Source organism: Carettochelys insculpta, chromosome 7 (genome assembly GCF_033958435.1).
Source record: "Carettochelys insculpta isolate YL-2023 chromosome 7, ASM3395843v1, whole genome shotgun sequence".
In the NCBI taxonomy this organism is placed as follows: domain Eukaryota; kingdom Metazoa; phylum Chordata; order Testudines; family Carettochelyidae; genus Carettochelys; species Carettochelys insculpta.
This window is the reverse complement of record NC_134143.1, coordinates 30163159-30180984: the sequence shown is the minus strand read 5'-3', so window position 1 is coordinate 30180984 and position 17826 is coordinate 30163159. Positions and strand designations below refer to the sequence as shown.

Genomic DNA, 17826 nt, shown 5'->3' with positions numbered 1-17826 from the left:
GATCCCTTACCCCATCATTTAGTGGTGTGGCAAAGGCACTAATAAGGTATCCTGAGGGGGTTGCTGGAGCACCGTGCTCCCTAAGCCCTACGGATGCTGGCAGCAGCCAGACTAGTGTGTCAAAACAGACAGACAAAAATAAACAACACACAAGCCAAAACTAAAGGCCTCCATTGAATGTTCCATTTCAAAAACTAAAAATTACGAAGTTTCATTTTAATAGTTTGACACCACAGAGACTGATGTTCTAGTTATCTTCAGAACACAGGTGACTGCTGAGGAGGGACACCAGCCACATGACCAACTCCTCCCCATGCCATCCCTAGCCCAGGGGAGAGCCATCCCTAGGAGAGTGCAGGGCCTGGAGCAAACCCATCTCCATTCCAGGCCCCTCCTCTTCTGGCCCCTTTCCCAACCCACTCCACCTCTTCCCCCAAACACCCTCCTCCAAGCGACGCGCCCCAAGAGACTAGTGTGTCACCTGGGGCCAGCAGCAAGGTTCAGGCCCTTCTGCACTCACAGACAATGGTGGAAAGAGGAGCAACATAGTCCCAGCCTGCACGGCTTTCCTGGCTCCCAGCCATGTCACTCTGTATCTAGCGTTCAGTGAGTGCTGAGGGTGGTTCCACCCCTTCCCACAACTGTCCACCCTTGAGCGACATGGCTTGGAGCTGGGTGGGCAGGATCAAGTCACTCTGCTTCCCACCACTGGTGAGTGAGGTATCAAGCCCAACCCCTGCTGCCAGTCCCAGGCTCCCACTAGTCCACAGAGCCTCCCTGGGCCCTGTGAGGTCCCTCATAGCACAGGGCCCAAAGTAGTTTCTCTGAACCGTTCAATGGATGGGACTGCTCTGCGCAGTGGTTGCTGGCCCCTGGCCTTTCCCCAACCACAGCGTGGAAGGCACATGATCCTCCTTGCCCCCCCTACACATTACCTCTCCCTCAGAATATTTTCCTGCCAGTGTGACTCAGCACACAGGCTGAAAGCCCAGTTCCCTTATTAGATAGTAGTTCAGTATAAAGCCTTCTCAAACTGCAGTAATTCTACTGAGACAGTCACGAAAGAGCTGTTTATGAAGTTTATGTACTTGTGAGTTTATGTACTTATGACCTGAGACCGGTCAACAAGACCACCAGAGTTAAGGAACAGAATAACAATAGAGTTGCCCACAGGGCACCGTATTTCTAGTGCTAGAGTGTTGACACTGCTGTGTAGACATATTCTTAAAGAGTGAGTTTCACCCTCTGAGGATGCCATGCATCTATATCAATCAAGATACCACAGCATGGGTACAACCTGTTATGCCTTTAGCCTCATCTCCCAGCCTCCACCTCAAACTTTGGGATAACTGACGGCCATAATCCTATAAGGACTCCCACCAAAGTTGTGGTAAACAAGTTATGAGGATCACCACTTAAGGAAATCATGGCCACCCATATGTGTGCCCCACTTCAATTCTAGTTATGAATGCTGTCAACCCTGCACAGTATTCAAAGGAATACAAAAAAATTCCTGAATCTTGGCCTGTCTGTCACCAGGTGCATACTTGTTCCTGATTCTGAAAATAACTACTGATGAACTGGAGCCCACTTCCATGCCCCAAGCCAGTGGTGACAAACTTAAGGAGTGGGACGATGGCCCTTCGCTACAGGGAGGAGGGAATGCCTCTCACTCCCCTCCTGTTCATCTTTTCATATCCCCTGAACTCCCCACACACATAGGAAGATCACTGATCTGGTGACTTTAAACTTACCACTTGCCAGGCAGAGGAAGCCCATAAAACCACCTCACTGAAATTACCCACATTGCATGAGGTGGTGGGAAAAACATCTTCCTCCTTCCCCCTTGTTGGCAAGGACCTAGCAAACAATGATCCTAAAGGAGACAGGGATCCTCACATGAAAATATTAAAAGGTGCTTTCTCCCATGAACAGAAGTGATGTGAATACATATTATTGGAAAGATGCATGCAAAAATTACCTAAGAGGCACTTACCAACACAGTCACAGATTGGAAATTCAGACTGTCCTTTTTTTGTAGGTGTATCAATCAGATTTTTTGTAGGAGTGTCTAGGAACTTCATAGGAGATTCAAGAAAACTGCTGAGAGTATTCTTTGTTGGGGAAGATCCCAAGTCACCTATCCTCTGGGGGGCTTCAATACCCAAACTGGTTGATGTCAGAACAGTAATTTCACCTGCACAATCTATATTCCTGAGCGTTTCTATTGTATGTGGCAGATGGGCCTTACAACAGGCAACTGGGAGTGTTTGTAGCTTCTGACCCAATTGTTGTTCTGTAGCATTCTGCTGAAAATCTGCTTGGTCTTCAGATATCTCATGAGCTCTCTGGTTAGACTGATTAAGTGTTTGAGGCAAGGGATGCATCTGAATGACATTCATTGTTTGCTGTACCTGAGAATTATTATATTTTTCTGTAAACATCTGTACATTTTCACTTGGTCTGTTTGAACACAATTCCATTTTAAGCTTTGAAGAAACCATAGGATTACTGGAGAGTAGGCCATTGTATTGTGAAGAAGTAACAACATCATTTTTCAGTGGATCAATACCTAATGTGTCACTGCCACTTACAGTTTTGATGTGCTCAGTTACTACCTCACAGCCAAAGCACCTGTCTTTTGTTTTCTCCCATGATATCTCAGGTAGAGGTCTGTGGATTTTTATCTGAGTTTGAGGGAGAAATAATCTATTTTTTTGTTGTGATGATAAAATACTCTGATTCAGTGCCTTCTGTACTTTGGTTCTGGGAGTTTTTTTTTCTGACGCAGCTATTTTCAGATCTTGTGGCATGGTATGATCAAGTGGTTTTGATGATATCCAAAAGTCCTGAAACTCATTATGCTGGCATGCCAGCTGCTCTTGCTGTTTTTGATTATTTTGTTGATAGTCTGGTACTTGAGGCTTTTTTTTGTGCCTTTGTTTCCATGGTACAGTTGTCCCTTTTTTGTGGGTTGGCTGATTTTGCTTTATTAATAATGAGCTATAATTGTGCCTAATAAACATAGACTGTTTTTTCTTCAATAAGCATTGGTCCTGGTAATGTTTTGGTTGAATCTCATGTGATACTAGACTGAGAAGCGACGTCTTTACATTATTCTTCTGCCCTGGGCTTGTCTGATTTGATTCAATTATTGCTGCAAGTTGAGTTAATTGTGTAGCTACATCTTCTTCATCCTGGCTGTGAATTCCTCCTTCCTTCATTACAAAATTACTTTTCAAGTTCTGATCATTGTAAGCTGTGTTCTTCTCCAAATTACTACTTGTTTGATGGACATTCTGTGAATTGTTGGAACATGCAGCAATGGTAACTTTATCATGTGGAGAGTTCTTCTTGGAAGTATGACCTGATGATGACTTTGATTTAGGTACTAAAACAGATAAAGATTTGGTATGTTTTGGGGATGCATATGATCTATATGATTCGCTGGTAGTATTAACAGATTTATCACTGGGTTCAGAAACAGTGCTTTGGCCATTGTACAATACTGCCTTATTAAGGAGCTGCTTCTGTGAGTGAGCATAGCGACTTAAGAGATGTTGTTCATTCTGTAAATATGTCTCTTTGATTTCTTTTAATGTGGAAGAAGTAAAAAAGCAGGAAATATCCCGTTTGTAGTTATGGAGTAAATGCGATGCTGTTTGTTTTGCATGTTCAATACTTTCCCTTTTATCTGGTGCAGATGCTTCTATTGGGGGTTCTGATAATTTTGTTAATGCTTCAATAGCTACAACCTGCTCTACAGTTAAGTTTCTGTTTTTAATCAGGGACAAAAAGGGTGGCTGAAGTGAGGAGTTTTCAAGTTGTGTCTCTTTGTTTGGTATTTTAACAGCATCTTTTTCAACATGGACTTCCTTTTCAGGCACAGGTGTACAGCATGTGCTTTCCTTTACAGTCACAATAGAATTGGTTTGCAAAACTAAATTGTCCGATCCTTGAGAGGTCTCCTGACTCGGGCAAATGTTTCCTTGTTTTTCTGGATGAACACAGCACGCACCAGTTGTCAAAGCACTTACAACATTATTCAGATTGGCAGTATCTGTTTGATGTGAAGGGGAGCTGTTTTCTCTGCAGTTGTTCGTCAAATCTGCCCTTTCTTCTACAGTTACTTTTGTCAGTGATGCATCTGATTCTGATGGTGGACAATGTACAGTTTTAATGCCATTTTTAATGGTTTGTGCAAACAACTTTTTTGGCTCAACTAACTCACTGGGAGAGATTGTTCTTTCTTCTTCAAAATTTTTCAAGTGTTCATTATCTGTCTCAGTTCCATGGGTATTTCCATTGACAAAGACACTAAAAGACGGTTTCTCATTATCTGTCCATTTCTCTGCTTCTAAGCCTGTCATGCTTTCTTTTTCATTAGACTGTACATTTTCAAAGGGTAGTGTCTGATTTGTTTTCACCCTGTATTTTTCACCATGACCGCATAAACTGCATTCCATGAGTTCTGGTCTGAGGCCATTTACTGGTTTGTTTTCTAAATCTGCCTACAAAACAATACAAAAAATAGTTGTATCAGCTGTTTAAAATGTAACGTAAGAAGCACTGACCCTACACTAATTAAACCCTTTCATGGCAGAGGTAAGGAATGCCATGATAAAGCATTAGCAAGAAAGTAACTATAGAATGAGTCATTAGCACACGCATCCCTAAAAGATTTGAAGACTAAGAACCTCATTCTCGCTTATACTGAGGACTCTTTACAATACTCTGTCAATAAATGCATATATAAGGAGCTTTCATGTAACAAAAATCAAGTCCTCGGGACTCAATCTTGCAATAAACTTCACACAAGCAGACACCTTAAGGCTTTTTGGAGCTTACTGCAGAATTAAAGTCTAAAGTGGGGGTAATCAATAGGCAGGCTGCTGGCATAATCCAGACCACCAGATACTTTGAAGAGACCCTGAAATCTAATTTACATATTATTCTTAGTTATTACTATTTTTTTTTATTATCTTCTCTGGGGTCTGGACCTTGACCATATCGAGCAAGAAATTTGAACTCTGACAAAAAAATTGATTACCCCAGGTGTAAGAGCTTGTCTACATGAGAAAATTTTACCAGTTATATCAATATAATTATACCAGTATAATACCAGTATAACTCATGTGGACACTCTTAGTATAAGAGGGCATTGGCTTAAACCTCTTCAAAAGCAATGTAAGCTAACCCCCCAAAAATCACTCATTCCTGAATGTGTGTTCACATGGGGAGTTACAATGGTATAACTATATTTAAATTCACACCTTCAATTATATTGTAGACCTCTCCCATGTACACAACCTCAGACATTTAAACAGCAAGTAATACTTTTATGGTGATTTTAGATTAACTACATTTTACTAATTCAGTGCTGCATTAAGTATCAGTATGTTTTGCAGAATGAACCATCATGGCTGTTATATACATCGTACACATAGTGACTTTAACGGTAACCCTCCACTGCTACAGTTTAATTGTGAATAAAACCTTCCAATGTGACCCAAACATGAAATAATGCACTCTTCCTGAAATTTCAGATAGTCTAAAACAATAGACACATTCTACCCCAAGTTCTCTTTTACAACTGACAGCAAAATTTGGACTAAAAACTATAAGAAAGACCTGAACTCACAAAATTCAGCTGAATACTACTTCCGCTTTGAGGTTTTCTTGAGGACAGCATAAAAAGTCAAGATTATTAACATTTTCAAAGCAGGGGAATGGGGTGGGGAATCTGAGCATGTGCTAATGGTTGAAGGTCTGTGGTAAAATGCTACCCACCACTTCAGTTCTTCTGATACATTAACACACAGTTTAAGCAAGCCTTAAAAACATTGTGCAAGCACTCCATACAGGCATCAATTTTATCATATTTAATGGAACAGAACACAATGAAGTTTCCTTTGAGTGGCAAATTGATGGGGATCTGATAACAATTGGAAATTTTGTACATATACATGATTCAAAGTGAATGTTCGCATTGTGTCTCAACAGTGCACTTTCTGACCACTGAACATTCTCTGATATAGCTGAAAAAAATCTTATTTTTCAATTTTAAATTAAATATTCTAATAATTTTAAGACAAATATGTTCTCTTATCCCCAGTGGGACTACATATATATTACTAGAACCACTTCACGTGACAGACAGAATGGGAACATTTCTACATTGAGAAAAATGCTAATTGCATCATACAAGCGACTACGTTATGAAAGAAAGATCTATGTAATTTAAAAAAACATGAAAGCAGGCAATCAAGGTGGATGAAGTTGATGATTTAGGTTTCTTTTAAAAGAAACTGATTATTAATTGTTTTTTATTTAAATACACTTTAATTTTAAAAATATACCTGCTTCAAATAAGTTGTCATGATTTCCAATTTAAAGGCCTAAACTTTCCCTAATCTATTAGTATCATTTACATTTTTTCAAAAAGCTGCATCAATGAGTCCTTACATTTTAATAAGTTAAGAATATGGCATGTTTAATTATATACAGAATGAGGATAAAAAAATGTTTTATACTTTGAGATCAACACACGTTATAGGAATGCCATAATTCCATGTATTACATTAATTACCTATATTATATTTAGTATTTACAATATTCAAAATCTTATCAGTCTAAATGGCAGCACATGCCTGTAATCCCAGCTACTAGGGATGCTAATGATAGCAGATTGCTTGAACTCAGGGGTTCTGCGCTGCAGTCCAGTGTCACTAACAGTGTGGCTAGTGGATGGGAAATAGACTGGCTACAACAATATGAATAGTGTGTTGTGATCAGCTGTCACTCTGTGAGAGTTAAAGGACTGACTGATCATGGCAACAATATTCAACAACTCTTCTTGTTTCTGCTGTGCAGAATGGGTTTTATTTTAATTAATCTTGGTGTGAGTTTAGCAAAGGAAATATTTTCTTAATTTTGATAGTTCATTCAAACTTAAAATAACCAGCTGCAAACTGAAACAAAACAAACAAAAAACAGGAAAGCTCGTTATTGTTTATAAATTGATAAATAAAAACCAGGTGGGAGAGCAGCAGATCTACTAATCCTAAGAATGGAAAGGACATAAAGAAGCTATCCATAGGCAGATTTTGAAAATGCCTAAATAGGTAAAGCACCTAACTATTTCCCACTGATTTCAACAGGTATCAGATATCTAAACTCTCAGGCTGCATGTACACTAGCAAGTTCTTTTGGAAAAATCAGATTATTTTTCAAAAGAGCGTCCATACACAAAATTCAGTTTTTCTATCTGAAATTGAAAGAACATGGCTCTTCTTCTCCTAGTTCAGGAAGAGCACCTGCTTTCGAAAGCTTCTTTTGGAAAAAAAGCATGTGTAGACACTATGAGGACTGTTTTTTCAAAAGAGCAGTCCTCATGGCACCAGATTTTTCAATCCCTGGCCCATTCTTTCAAAAGAGAGGGGGTTGTGTGGATGCCCTCTACCAAAAGAGCAGACAGATCTTTTGATCCGCTTTTGTGTTTGTGGACAACCTCTTTCGAAAGGAGTTTTTTCAGAAGAGATCTTCCAGAAGAATGTCTTTCAATCCCAGTAGGCATCCAGCAGCAAAGTACTTTTGGAAATATGGCACATAATGATCAGAAATAAACTGTCAATATGCTACACACAAATAATGTTTTCTTTGCTCAAAAAATCAGTTAGTTTTAAACACAAAACATGTTTATAATAAACTTTCCTACATATCTAACATATTTAAGGTATTTTAATCTAAATAAAAAAATGAAGACACTGTTTTATGCATGTTTATTGAATTATATTATCCATCAAAATCCAGTGTGACACAAATCCTGAGTAAAAAAATTATCTACTCAGAAACATATGGGTCATTCACTATTTTGTAACATAATAAAGTAAAATGTAAGACTTTTGAATAAGTTATATTACACAACATAATTTCTTAAGTGTTCATATAGAGTATCTCCTGGTTAGCAAAAAAGCACCAAATTTAACCTAAAGGCTCTATTTAATTATAGCTCAATGTGCTTTAATGGTAACAAAAACAATCAGACTAAACACTTCCTTTGGAAAACACATAAAAAGTACAAATGCAAAAGAGGATTAAAATCCATTATTTCAATCAAGATTTTCTGCTTGGTAATTTAAATAATTCTGATTTAAATCAAACGACCTCAGCAGGCAATAGTCCAGAAATGCACAATTCAAAAAAACAGATCAGACACCAGATGGAGCTTGGCTCACTTTAGAACCCTCTCCTCTTTGATAAACAAAATAAGATAAGAAAGCAGAGACCTTAAAGTACACATAGATAACACCACTGATTTTATCAGAGGCAGCACAAGACCCACTGGGTCAGGGTTGTGAAAACAGATTATTCAGCAACTATGCAGTAAACCAAAATCTAGGGAAAACAGACTATGAAATAATGAAACCTTATTTAACAAACTTTCAAATGAGATATTGTCTGTTATGATGCACCACTCTGGACCAGCTATCTGAGCCACTACAGAAGCTACATTTAAAAACAATCTTTTATTTAATTTAATTTCATAAGAAGGTGAACTGAAAGGGGAAACTACTTTCTAGTCAACAGAAAGTTGGGCACAGGTACAGAGACTCTTCTGAGGAAGGCAAGAAGGCACTGCAAATTATATTATGACTGCTGATAAAGAATATCTAACAAAAAAGAGAATAATGGCTACTTAACAATTAAAAAGGAAAACGTAGTTCACAGTTGATTAAGGATCTGTGTGAAGCAGAGCAAATCAGGCTCAGAGAAAGTGGCAGCTGTTTCACTGAGGTGACTGGCTTAGTCCATGTATGGGGGCATACTGAGTATGACACCTGGGACAAAACCTTGGTCCTACTGAAGTCAACAGAAAAGCTACCCCTGTTCTTTAATGCCTGCTCCCATACAGACCATGCCCATTATCCCTCTGAGCCAGGGACAAAGATATTCTGAAGTATAACCCTCAGCTGATGTTCATTTTGAGCACTTACCTCACAAAAAGAAGACTTCTCTAACATCAGTGCAGAGCCTAGTTTATAGTTACATAGTATTGTTTTTCAGAGGATAGCTCCTTTTAGTACAAAAATATGCCAGAGAAAATGCCTGTGCATTCTCCACATTAGTATAAACTTATTTTGGTTACATACTGTGACAAAGAAAGGACCAGATATAATCCAACTTTCAAGCATGGGAACCACCTCTGACCTCTATGCAGAATCAAACACTCTTTGCTGATGGGTAATAAAGAGATTCTGGCATTAATCCTTTTGTTCCCTAAATAAAGTAGCATGAGGTACTGTGATAAACAGATGTAACCTTGAGCAATTACTTCTATAACTTGGAGTAAAAAAATAACACCTAGAACCAGCTCCCAGAAAGAGTTGTTAGCTGGACCAGCCATTCCAGAGGAGTTATATAACAGCCAATGACCAGTCCTGATTGGATGGTATCCACCCAAGCGCACAATGAATCTGCAAAGGAAGCACCAGTCTGACATTCACAGCAACACTACGAAGTCTTAATGACGGTAATCACTTGAGTTGCAACTGTTCCCTTATGTTCCTTGCCGATGGACACAATGCAGAGCCATGTGTCAGAAATGAACAGTTGTGCAGAAAACTTCTCTTTATGCAGTGTGTTCTGGCTGTGCCCACTCCCACACTATTCAAGAACACAAGGTTTCCCTTCCATGCTCACTTGGGACTAGCATGAAGCTGGTGATATCTCAAACATAGCTGACTAACCCACTGATCAGGTGGATAGTAATGCAGATATTGACAATGTCCTGCACACTGCCAGCAATGACGCAGGCTTGTGCTGGACCTGTTGTCAGAATGCCATTAAATACAGAACAGTTGATTCATGGGCCCACCTTCCGGCTGATGTTCTCTGTCTCAACATAGACCGCCCCACCAGCTTTAAGTTACTATATTGCACTTATATAATGGTATTGAATCTGAAGTTTGTATATTTTGTAGTAAACTGGAAAACTGCTGCTGTGTGCATTAACTTATTTATACACTTCTTTCCCAAGATATTGAATCGGTCCTCTTAACAATACATTAAAACAAACAGATGCAAAATATTCTGCTCCTCAAAATGAGGGTAAGTTATACTGGGACAGCATTAAAGAGTAAGTTGATGACACCCCTTCCCAATGCAGAAAACATTAAAATAAAAATACCTGAAAATTACTGGATTTCTATACCCTTACCCTCATTATTTGGGAATATTTCTTCCTATCACACAGGGGAGGCATTGTGCAAGTGTTTTAACAGAGGAGTAGGACAATTTTTGACCGTGGGGAAGACTTGTCCTGGGGCTGGAGGAAGTCTTCAGAAGCAAAGGATGTTCAGAACAATGCTACATAGACAAGATCAGATACCTGAAGGGTTGGGATTTTTCACTGTGGGGAAAGAGAAAATGCACTGCCTGCGTGACCTTCCCCTCTACCAGGATTTCAGAAGTATCAACCACTGCCTATTCAAATATATAAATAAGGTTTACATTCAATGTAAATAAACAGATGAACTGTCCTTCTCCAATCACTTCTCTTTATACTTGTTCTAAATAATACTATTTGCACATCGAATTTCCAAAGGACTGAACAGAACATCAAAAGGAGAAAGATGCAAGAAGAGTGAAGAGAGAGACAGATACTGCACAGAGCTAGAAGAAATTGGACAGATTCATAGCACATGACCTCAGCTTGAGAGCACAGCTGAAGAAACTGTTCCAGCAATTACTTGTGATTAGGGCTACCAGACTGCTGGTTCCATGCTCATCTTCAGCTCCTGCTCAAGCCGTATACCCTAAGGCTCCATCTACATGAGAGGGTTTTCGTGCCAAAATGGGTTTTTGTCAGGAAAAAACGTGGAGCATCTACACACAAAATGCGCTTTGTGGACAGTTTTTTGACAAAATCCAGAACACATGCTGGCAGTGTTATACAGAAATATACCCCGTTCAGCTATAAACACCTCTCTCAACAGTGCTCTGTCAACAAAACAGTGAAGATGCTCTGGGGCTCATGTGTCAACAAACAGGGCTTCCGATCAGCCATTCGGTCAAGAGAGGGCAAAACAGTCTGCCTGCTCTTTGTTGACAGAGCAGATTGCTCTTTCAATCTGCTTTTATGTGTAGACGCAATCTGTCAACAGAAGTTTTGCCGGGAAATCCTGTCCGACAGTCACTTCTGTCAACAGATGCTTCTTGTGTAGATGTAGCCTTTGTCTCCTCCTTGCTGTTGTGCCTTTCAAAATGTGAAGCATCCAAATTTGCTTTGCCCACTAAAAACTGGATAGCTACAGACCTGACGCAGTCTGGGGTAGCCAGCTTCCAATTAGCTATAGCAATCCACTTATATACCTCCCTGGCCTCCTTTATGTGCATGGTGATACTGAAAGGTAAGGGCCAACTAATTAGAAAGCTCCAGGAGCATGTTCTCTTTTGTGCAAAAGATCAGGATCTCCTGTTGGTCACCCCAGATCCTCATGGCACAGTCTCATCTACCCCTGCTTGTAGCTCAGTTCCAGAAGTTCTGTTCTAAATAGAGAAAGACAAGGGGCATGAGCAGAATCAACAGGGTTGCATCTGGCATGTTAATATCCCCCTCTGAGAGGTACCTTCAGTAGTTCAAAAACTGTCATGGAAATGTCCTGAAATGCTCCACCCAATGCCTGAAACAGGAGTGACAGCATAAAGTGGAGAACTTCTTCCACCAGGTCAAGATCTATGTTGAGGGCTCCAGCTGCTGGTAGTATATAAACACAAAATGGCTCAGTTGCATGCGTTCGCAGGCTATCACATCCTGAAACGCTTCTGGCCAACTCATGTTGGAGACACAGACAAGTTCTCCCACAATCAAATATGAACCAAGCCCTAGAGCAACATCAGCAGAAGGCTCCTGGAATCCTGGGATACAAGTATATGCCTAGGTTCTGATTTGGGTTTGCATAGTACAATATGGATGCAGCAAGAACAGGTGTGAGAACCAGATTTCTAATTACAATGTGGATGCTCAACTGTGGGCTTGGAAACATGTATCAGGTAGACTCAGGGTTAGTGTGCTGTTCAGACACACCCACGAAAGCTTCTGGCCTGATTTGCTTTTCATTGTACCAAAGTAAATCAAGGTAAATCCATTAGAATCCCTGGACAAATCTATGCACACTTATTAATGAGAGGGGAATGAAGTTTACAACCTCTAGCTTCCACTGCCCACAACAATCCCACCTTCCCATGCAGTGACTTCAAGAAGCCTGACATTCATGAAGAACTTGGGACGCAATTGTTACTTGGCTCCCTGACTGTCTGCATCTGTGTGCGTTGGCACGATGCAAACGTGGGGTGTGATCTGGAAAGCTGACACACAAGGCAGCCAGAAATCAGCACATCCATCTCAGACCAGTGACAGCTGGGACAAGAGTTCAAGTTAGGTATGGAGGAGCAGTCAATTAATTTAGGACGCAGAAATGGAATTAATTTCTTAATTTCTACATAATCAGCACACCAATACATCCCCACATTGTTGATAAATATACTCATTGTACCCTTCAACATGCAAGAACAAATAGTTTTACTTTTTCAAAACTGAATTCTGTGTACCTCACCTTTGATCTATGGTGCAAAAACTGTACTAGTCCAGGAAAAAAGTTGCTCATTCTTCTGTCCCACTCCCTTCCAGTTCAAATAGTGAAATAAAATAGACAAACAATAATCCAGTTCCAGGTCTTGCCTTTTGGGGGGGAAAAAAAACCCCTCCTATTCTGCATCTGGGACTCACTCACACCAGAAAAACATCCAAAGCATTTTAGGACGTGCAACACCCAAAAGGTCATAGATACTGGCACATCTATTCAGCAAAAAGTTCTCCTTATGTAGGAACATATTTAAAAAAACAAAACCAAAACAAACAAAAACCAGTTTCCAACCTCTGTTGTAACTCCAGATGGGAAGCAGCTAGTTCATGCAAATGATCTTTTCAGTTTTCACTCCCCACTGCTTATATCTTTCGTTACTGTATATTCTTGTTAAAAGGTTCTGGGAACAGACTATAGAAAAGAAAGAGGTGGAGAAAGCAACTCCTGGAGAATTTGAAGACTACATCAAAATACTAGAATATGAAGTTCAGAAATTCCAGAAATGGTTAGTGTAGAATGTGATAATTTATCTTTAGGAATAGAATCAACAGAATAGTTTTTTAGAGTCAGAAGAAGGCCAACAGAGACAATATACTGGTACTGGCTATTTCTAAAGATAATAAAAGAGCTCACCCAGTACCGGATAAAAAAAATTAATTCCTGATTTACAAATGAAACATTTTATTTTTCTTTCCATATTGTGAAAAAGTCAAAAACAACCCTACGCCATATTATTAGTAAACTCTACCTTTGAGGTTTCCAATATCCTTTGTCTCCAGTTAGCAAACCAGTTATCTCCCTAGGAATGAAGCAGAACGACAACAGATCTAATGGAATAGACCTACTGTGGGCAATGTCAATGCACATATTTATCTTGCTTGGAATGGAAATACCATTTATAATTATTTTCCTCGTATGAATAGTATTAAAAGTTACTATGTATTCAGATGCAGCATTGCTTCTACTTGCGTCTTCCACAAAAACTGTATATTTATCCCTGCTGTCATGCCCCAAGTGCTTTGCTTGTCATCAAACTAGTTTGTTTCCTGTGTCCCTGAGGTCAGTAAATCCATATGCACTCATCTTTAGAACACTGCCCAGATCTGACTAGACTCTATCTTTGCCAAAAATTTCACTGAGACCTCACTTTCTTTACACAGTATTTTTTCTTTATGTCCTTCAACTACCCTAAACTCCAGGTTTGCCAAAAATATAGTATCTCATCCAATCCATATCTACATTAAGAACATATGAGCCAATCTGCAGAAATCTTCACTAGCTTCCAGTCCATTACAAAATCCAGCACAAATTCTCAGTTAACTATTATCTTTTCCCCATCTTCCCAACATCATCTTCATTTTATCTAGACTCTTATCTAAGCTCCTCAGATACCCAGCATCTTTCCCCAGCTTCTTTCTCCACAGATTTTTTTCATGACTTTTTTTCCTACTTTTGTGAACCATTTCCTTGTACATGATTAAGTTTCAGAAAGAACTGAAAATAATTAAGAGAACCAATCTTTCTTCACTTATAGCTCTTTAACGGTCTGACCACCCACAACTCACATTATAAACTATGTAGATTTGGTGCGGTCACGATCTCTCACAATCAGGATTCAAGGATCCAGCTATCCTTCTTGCTTCATAGCTTCAAAGAAACTACACACAAATCAAGTCCTCAAGATCAGCTCCTAAATGGTGGGATGTATCACTGGTACTGACACTGTAGTTTGGAGCTGCTCTCAAGTCTCCAAATTATGACCCTCAAAAGCAACTGCAGTAAGGCAGAACTTGTATTTGATTATGAACTGAAAGCATGCACTGAGCTTTAAAATTATTTTCATCAGACCCATTACTGTTTTGAGTAGCTAGGTGGATTCCCTGCCATGTTAGACAAGCCTCAGGCAGAGCGGGAAAGAATTTTAAAACAGCAAAAGATTGTGACACTGCTACTACCCCTCATGTCACCTAACACACAGCTCAGGACAAAAGTAGAAGCAAAGCTGAGACCAGAACTGTATTTCTAAGGTAGAAGATACTAAAGCAACCTAATAATAAAAAGCTGACAGCCAACATTGGTTTGATACATTTATATTATTGTTTTTTGACATTTTTGAAACCTAGTGAAATAAGAGACACTGACAGCACTGGAAAAATTTAGTGTTCCGTTAATGCACACGAGAAATGTGGTATGATCACAATCAGTGCCCACTTCTTTACACTACCCTCCTAGTATTCTTTAGCTCAAATTTGGAGCGATTACCTCCAAAAGCAACAGAAGTTCAGTCACAGTTTTCATCCCCTCAAGCTAGATTCTCTGTCTACATATTTAAACGGTGTACTTGGCTCCAATCCACTTGAGACACAGGCAATACATATAAGGCAAACTTGATAGATTATTTTGTGTCATGGACAAAAAGGTCCCAAATACACACCCTTTCCCACGCCTGAACAGTTTCTGTTTACAGTGATACTCTAATCCTGTTTTTAAAAGGTTAAAACAAGGGCTTTATTACAGTTTCAATGAGGAACAAGTCAGTGACAGATAAAAAGATAATGTAGGCTAAAAAAAACCATGGAACTGACAAAATGTGTGTCACCAATCACCTACCTTGTGTGTAGCAGCACTTCTCAACATCTTGCATCTGTATTTTGTCTATTTCAATTGAAAGATGTTTCAAATATGGACTATATATTCTTTTATAGCTCTAAAGTAGCTAGCACACAAAATAAAGAATTTAGAAATATCAATAGGTAATTTTCATCCTTCATGCTGTTTCCATTTCCTATTACACTCTACCAGGAAATACTTTCACTTTTCTTTTTAACTAGTTTCATTCTTATGCATAAGAACAATCCTGCATAGTCCAGGCTGAAAGTGTAATAATGATTATTTGAATAACAATTTAAAATTTTCTGATTCAGGGAAGTGATTTTTTTTTTAAGTCACAGGTTCTGCGAAAATTTGATTTTACAAAAACTAAACTTTGGTCCAAGTTTAACTGGACAATGTTGATTAAATACAACCAGACCCCAAAAATGAAACAGCAATATGTATGTGTTTTCATAATCACACTCAGTAATCGATGTTTAGAACTAGCACTGAAAGTTCCTTCATCACTCTCCTTCCCTGCCCCCTGGCAAGAATGTCAAATCATGATGGCAAGGGCCGGTGGATGTAATGCCTGGGCTGATAAACCAAATAAAAATTATTAAACTTAACTTCTTTAGACATACAATATACAGTATACACTTTCATATCTGGTATTCTATTATCCAGAACTCTCAAATAACCGGTATTTTAACAATGAGTATGTTAGTTATGTTTTCCGTAAGTACAGTAAAGTAAACAGAAATAAATACAGCAAATACAGTAAACCCTTGAGAAGCACAATTTCGATTTGTGCCTAACTCGCACTAACCTGAGTTAAGCGCAAATTGAAACTGCCCCCCTCCCTTTCAGCCACCAGCTGGGACAGACTGATGGGCCCAGAGCTGCTTGTGGCACAGTTTCTCACAGGTGGGAGAAACTGCGTCACAAGCCTCTGTCTGCATGCTGGGCTCCCCAGCTGGGAGAAACTGCAGTGCAAGTAACTGTGTGCCTCCCAGCCGGGAGAAGCCAGGGGTCATGTGGCTGCCCCCCGCATACTTCCCCCAGCTGCTTGCTCCTGCAGCCAGGGGAATTGCAGGGGTCTCTCCAAACCACTCCCAATTTACGCTAAATTCCATTTACACTGAGGTTGCCCAGGATGCAACCTCTGTGTAAACTGAGGGATTGCTGTAAGTAAAAGTTTACAGTACACAACACTACTGTTGCTGCTAAATCAACTACTCTGCATATATTTGTTTGTTTTTTAATATCTTTTTCTTTAGTGTTATGTATTGCTAGATATACCTCTCTAATATCCAGAATATTTGAATATCCACTGACCTCCCAATCCTGGGGCTGCTGGATATGAAAGAGTTTACTGTACAGGACTTTATTGTATTTTGCTTTCAAATACTGCTACGTATTTCATATAATGAATTTGCATTATTTCATTATCTGAAAAAATAATTTACTTAGTAAAGCCTCTCTGCATAGTTTAAATATTCTGCATTGATGATTTATTTAATATGGCTCAAATCCTGAAGCTTTTATGCAAGCAAGACTATTAATGAACTAAATGGAATTCTGCCTGAGTAAGAACTGCATCATCACATCTTTGGTATATTTTGTCACGGAATACATTAAGCCATATAATATTTAAGGAATAAAACAAACGAGATGAAATCCAGTCCCATTGAAATAAATGGGAGTTTTGCCTTTGACTGCATCACATATCAGCTAGTGAAAGCAATAAATGGCCTGCTGAGTCAATAAAATATTAGTTTAAAGGACTAATAAATGCCAAAAGTAATTTTCACAAACTGATATGCTTCTAATGAGTAAGCTTAAGTTATGAATTTAAAGATATACATAAATTTGCACCTCAGTCAAAATCTGTAAAGAAATTTTAAAAGCTCTTCTGCTTCAGGAATCTTAGCACGTAAGTTTTACAAGCTATGTATATGAGAACCAATCACTTTCAGTTAACTTAAATCATAATGAGTGAAAACAACATTAACAACAGTTATCTAGGTTAAAAAGTTGGAGTTTATTTTGTAACAATTTTACGAAGAATTTCTAATAATACATGATCTGTAAATTAAACTTTGACATGTCTCCATTTTGGATACACATTTCTTGACAATTTTCATCCAGCAAATTATCTTACTTTTTATTTAATGCTAAAAGAAACTCAATTTCAGAATCACAAAAACATTTTCTATGACATTTTAAAGTATATTTTAAAAAGTTTTATCCTTCTAAAATAATGGAAAGTTTGCAGTTCTAACCTTGTAATGTGACCTGTTATCATGGATTTCTGTATCTTTGCAAAATACAATGAAGTAAATGGGACACGACACAAGTGAAAGGATCTGTGTTTGTGGTTCAGTTGGACTGTTCATATGCATAAAGTTGCACGTGTGTAAGTGCTGACTGGATCAGGGCCTGAGTTATTCTAGTACATTCCCACTGGTGTCACCTGAGTAGCACCACCACAAACTGGGGGGAAGTTAACCTATAAAATTACAGAGCACCATCACCTTAATAATAAACATTCTGTATGAAAAATATTTGCCATAAATGCACAATG

General features: G+C 38.9%; 1 protein-coding gene across 2 annotated transcripts in view; it reads right to left on the bottom strand.

Annotated features, from left to right (window-relative positions):
- Positions 1-17826, bottom strand: part of TET1 (tet methylcytosine dioxygenase 1) — a 123455-nt gene that overhangs the window by 73664 nt on the left and 31965 nt on the right. For both annotated transcript variants that reach the window (XM_075000226.1, XM_075000227.1), the window contains one exon: positions 1997-4511. In XM_075000226.1, coding sequence (XP_074856327.1) covers positions 1997-4511 — 2515 coding nt within the window. The remainder of the gene's footprint in view (positions 1-1996; positions 4512-17826) is intronic.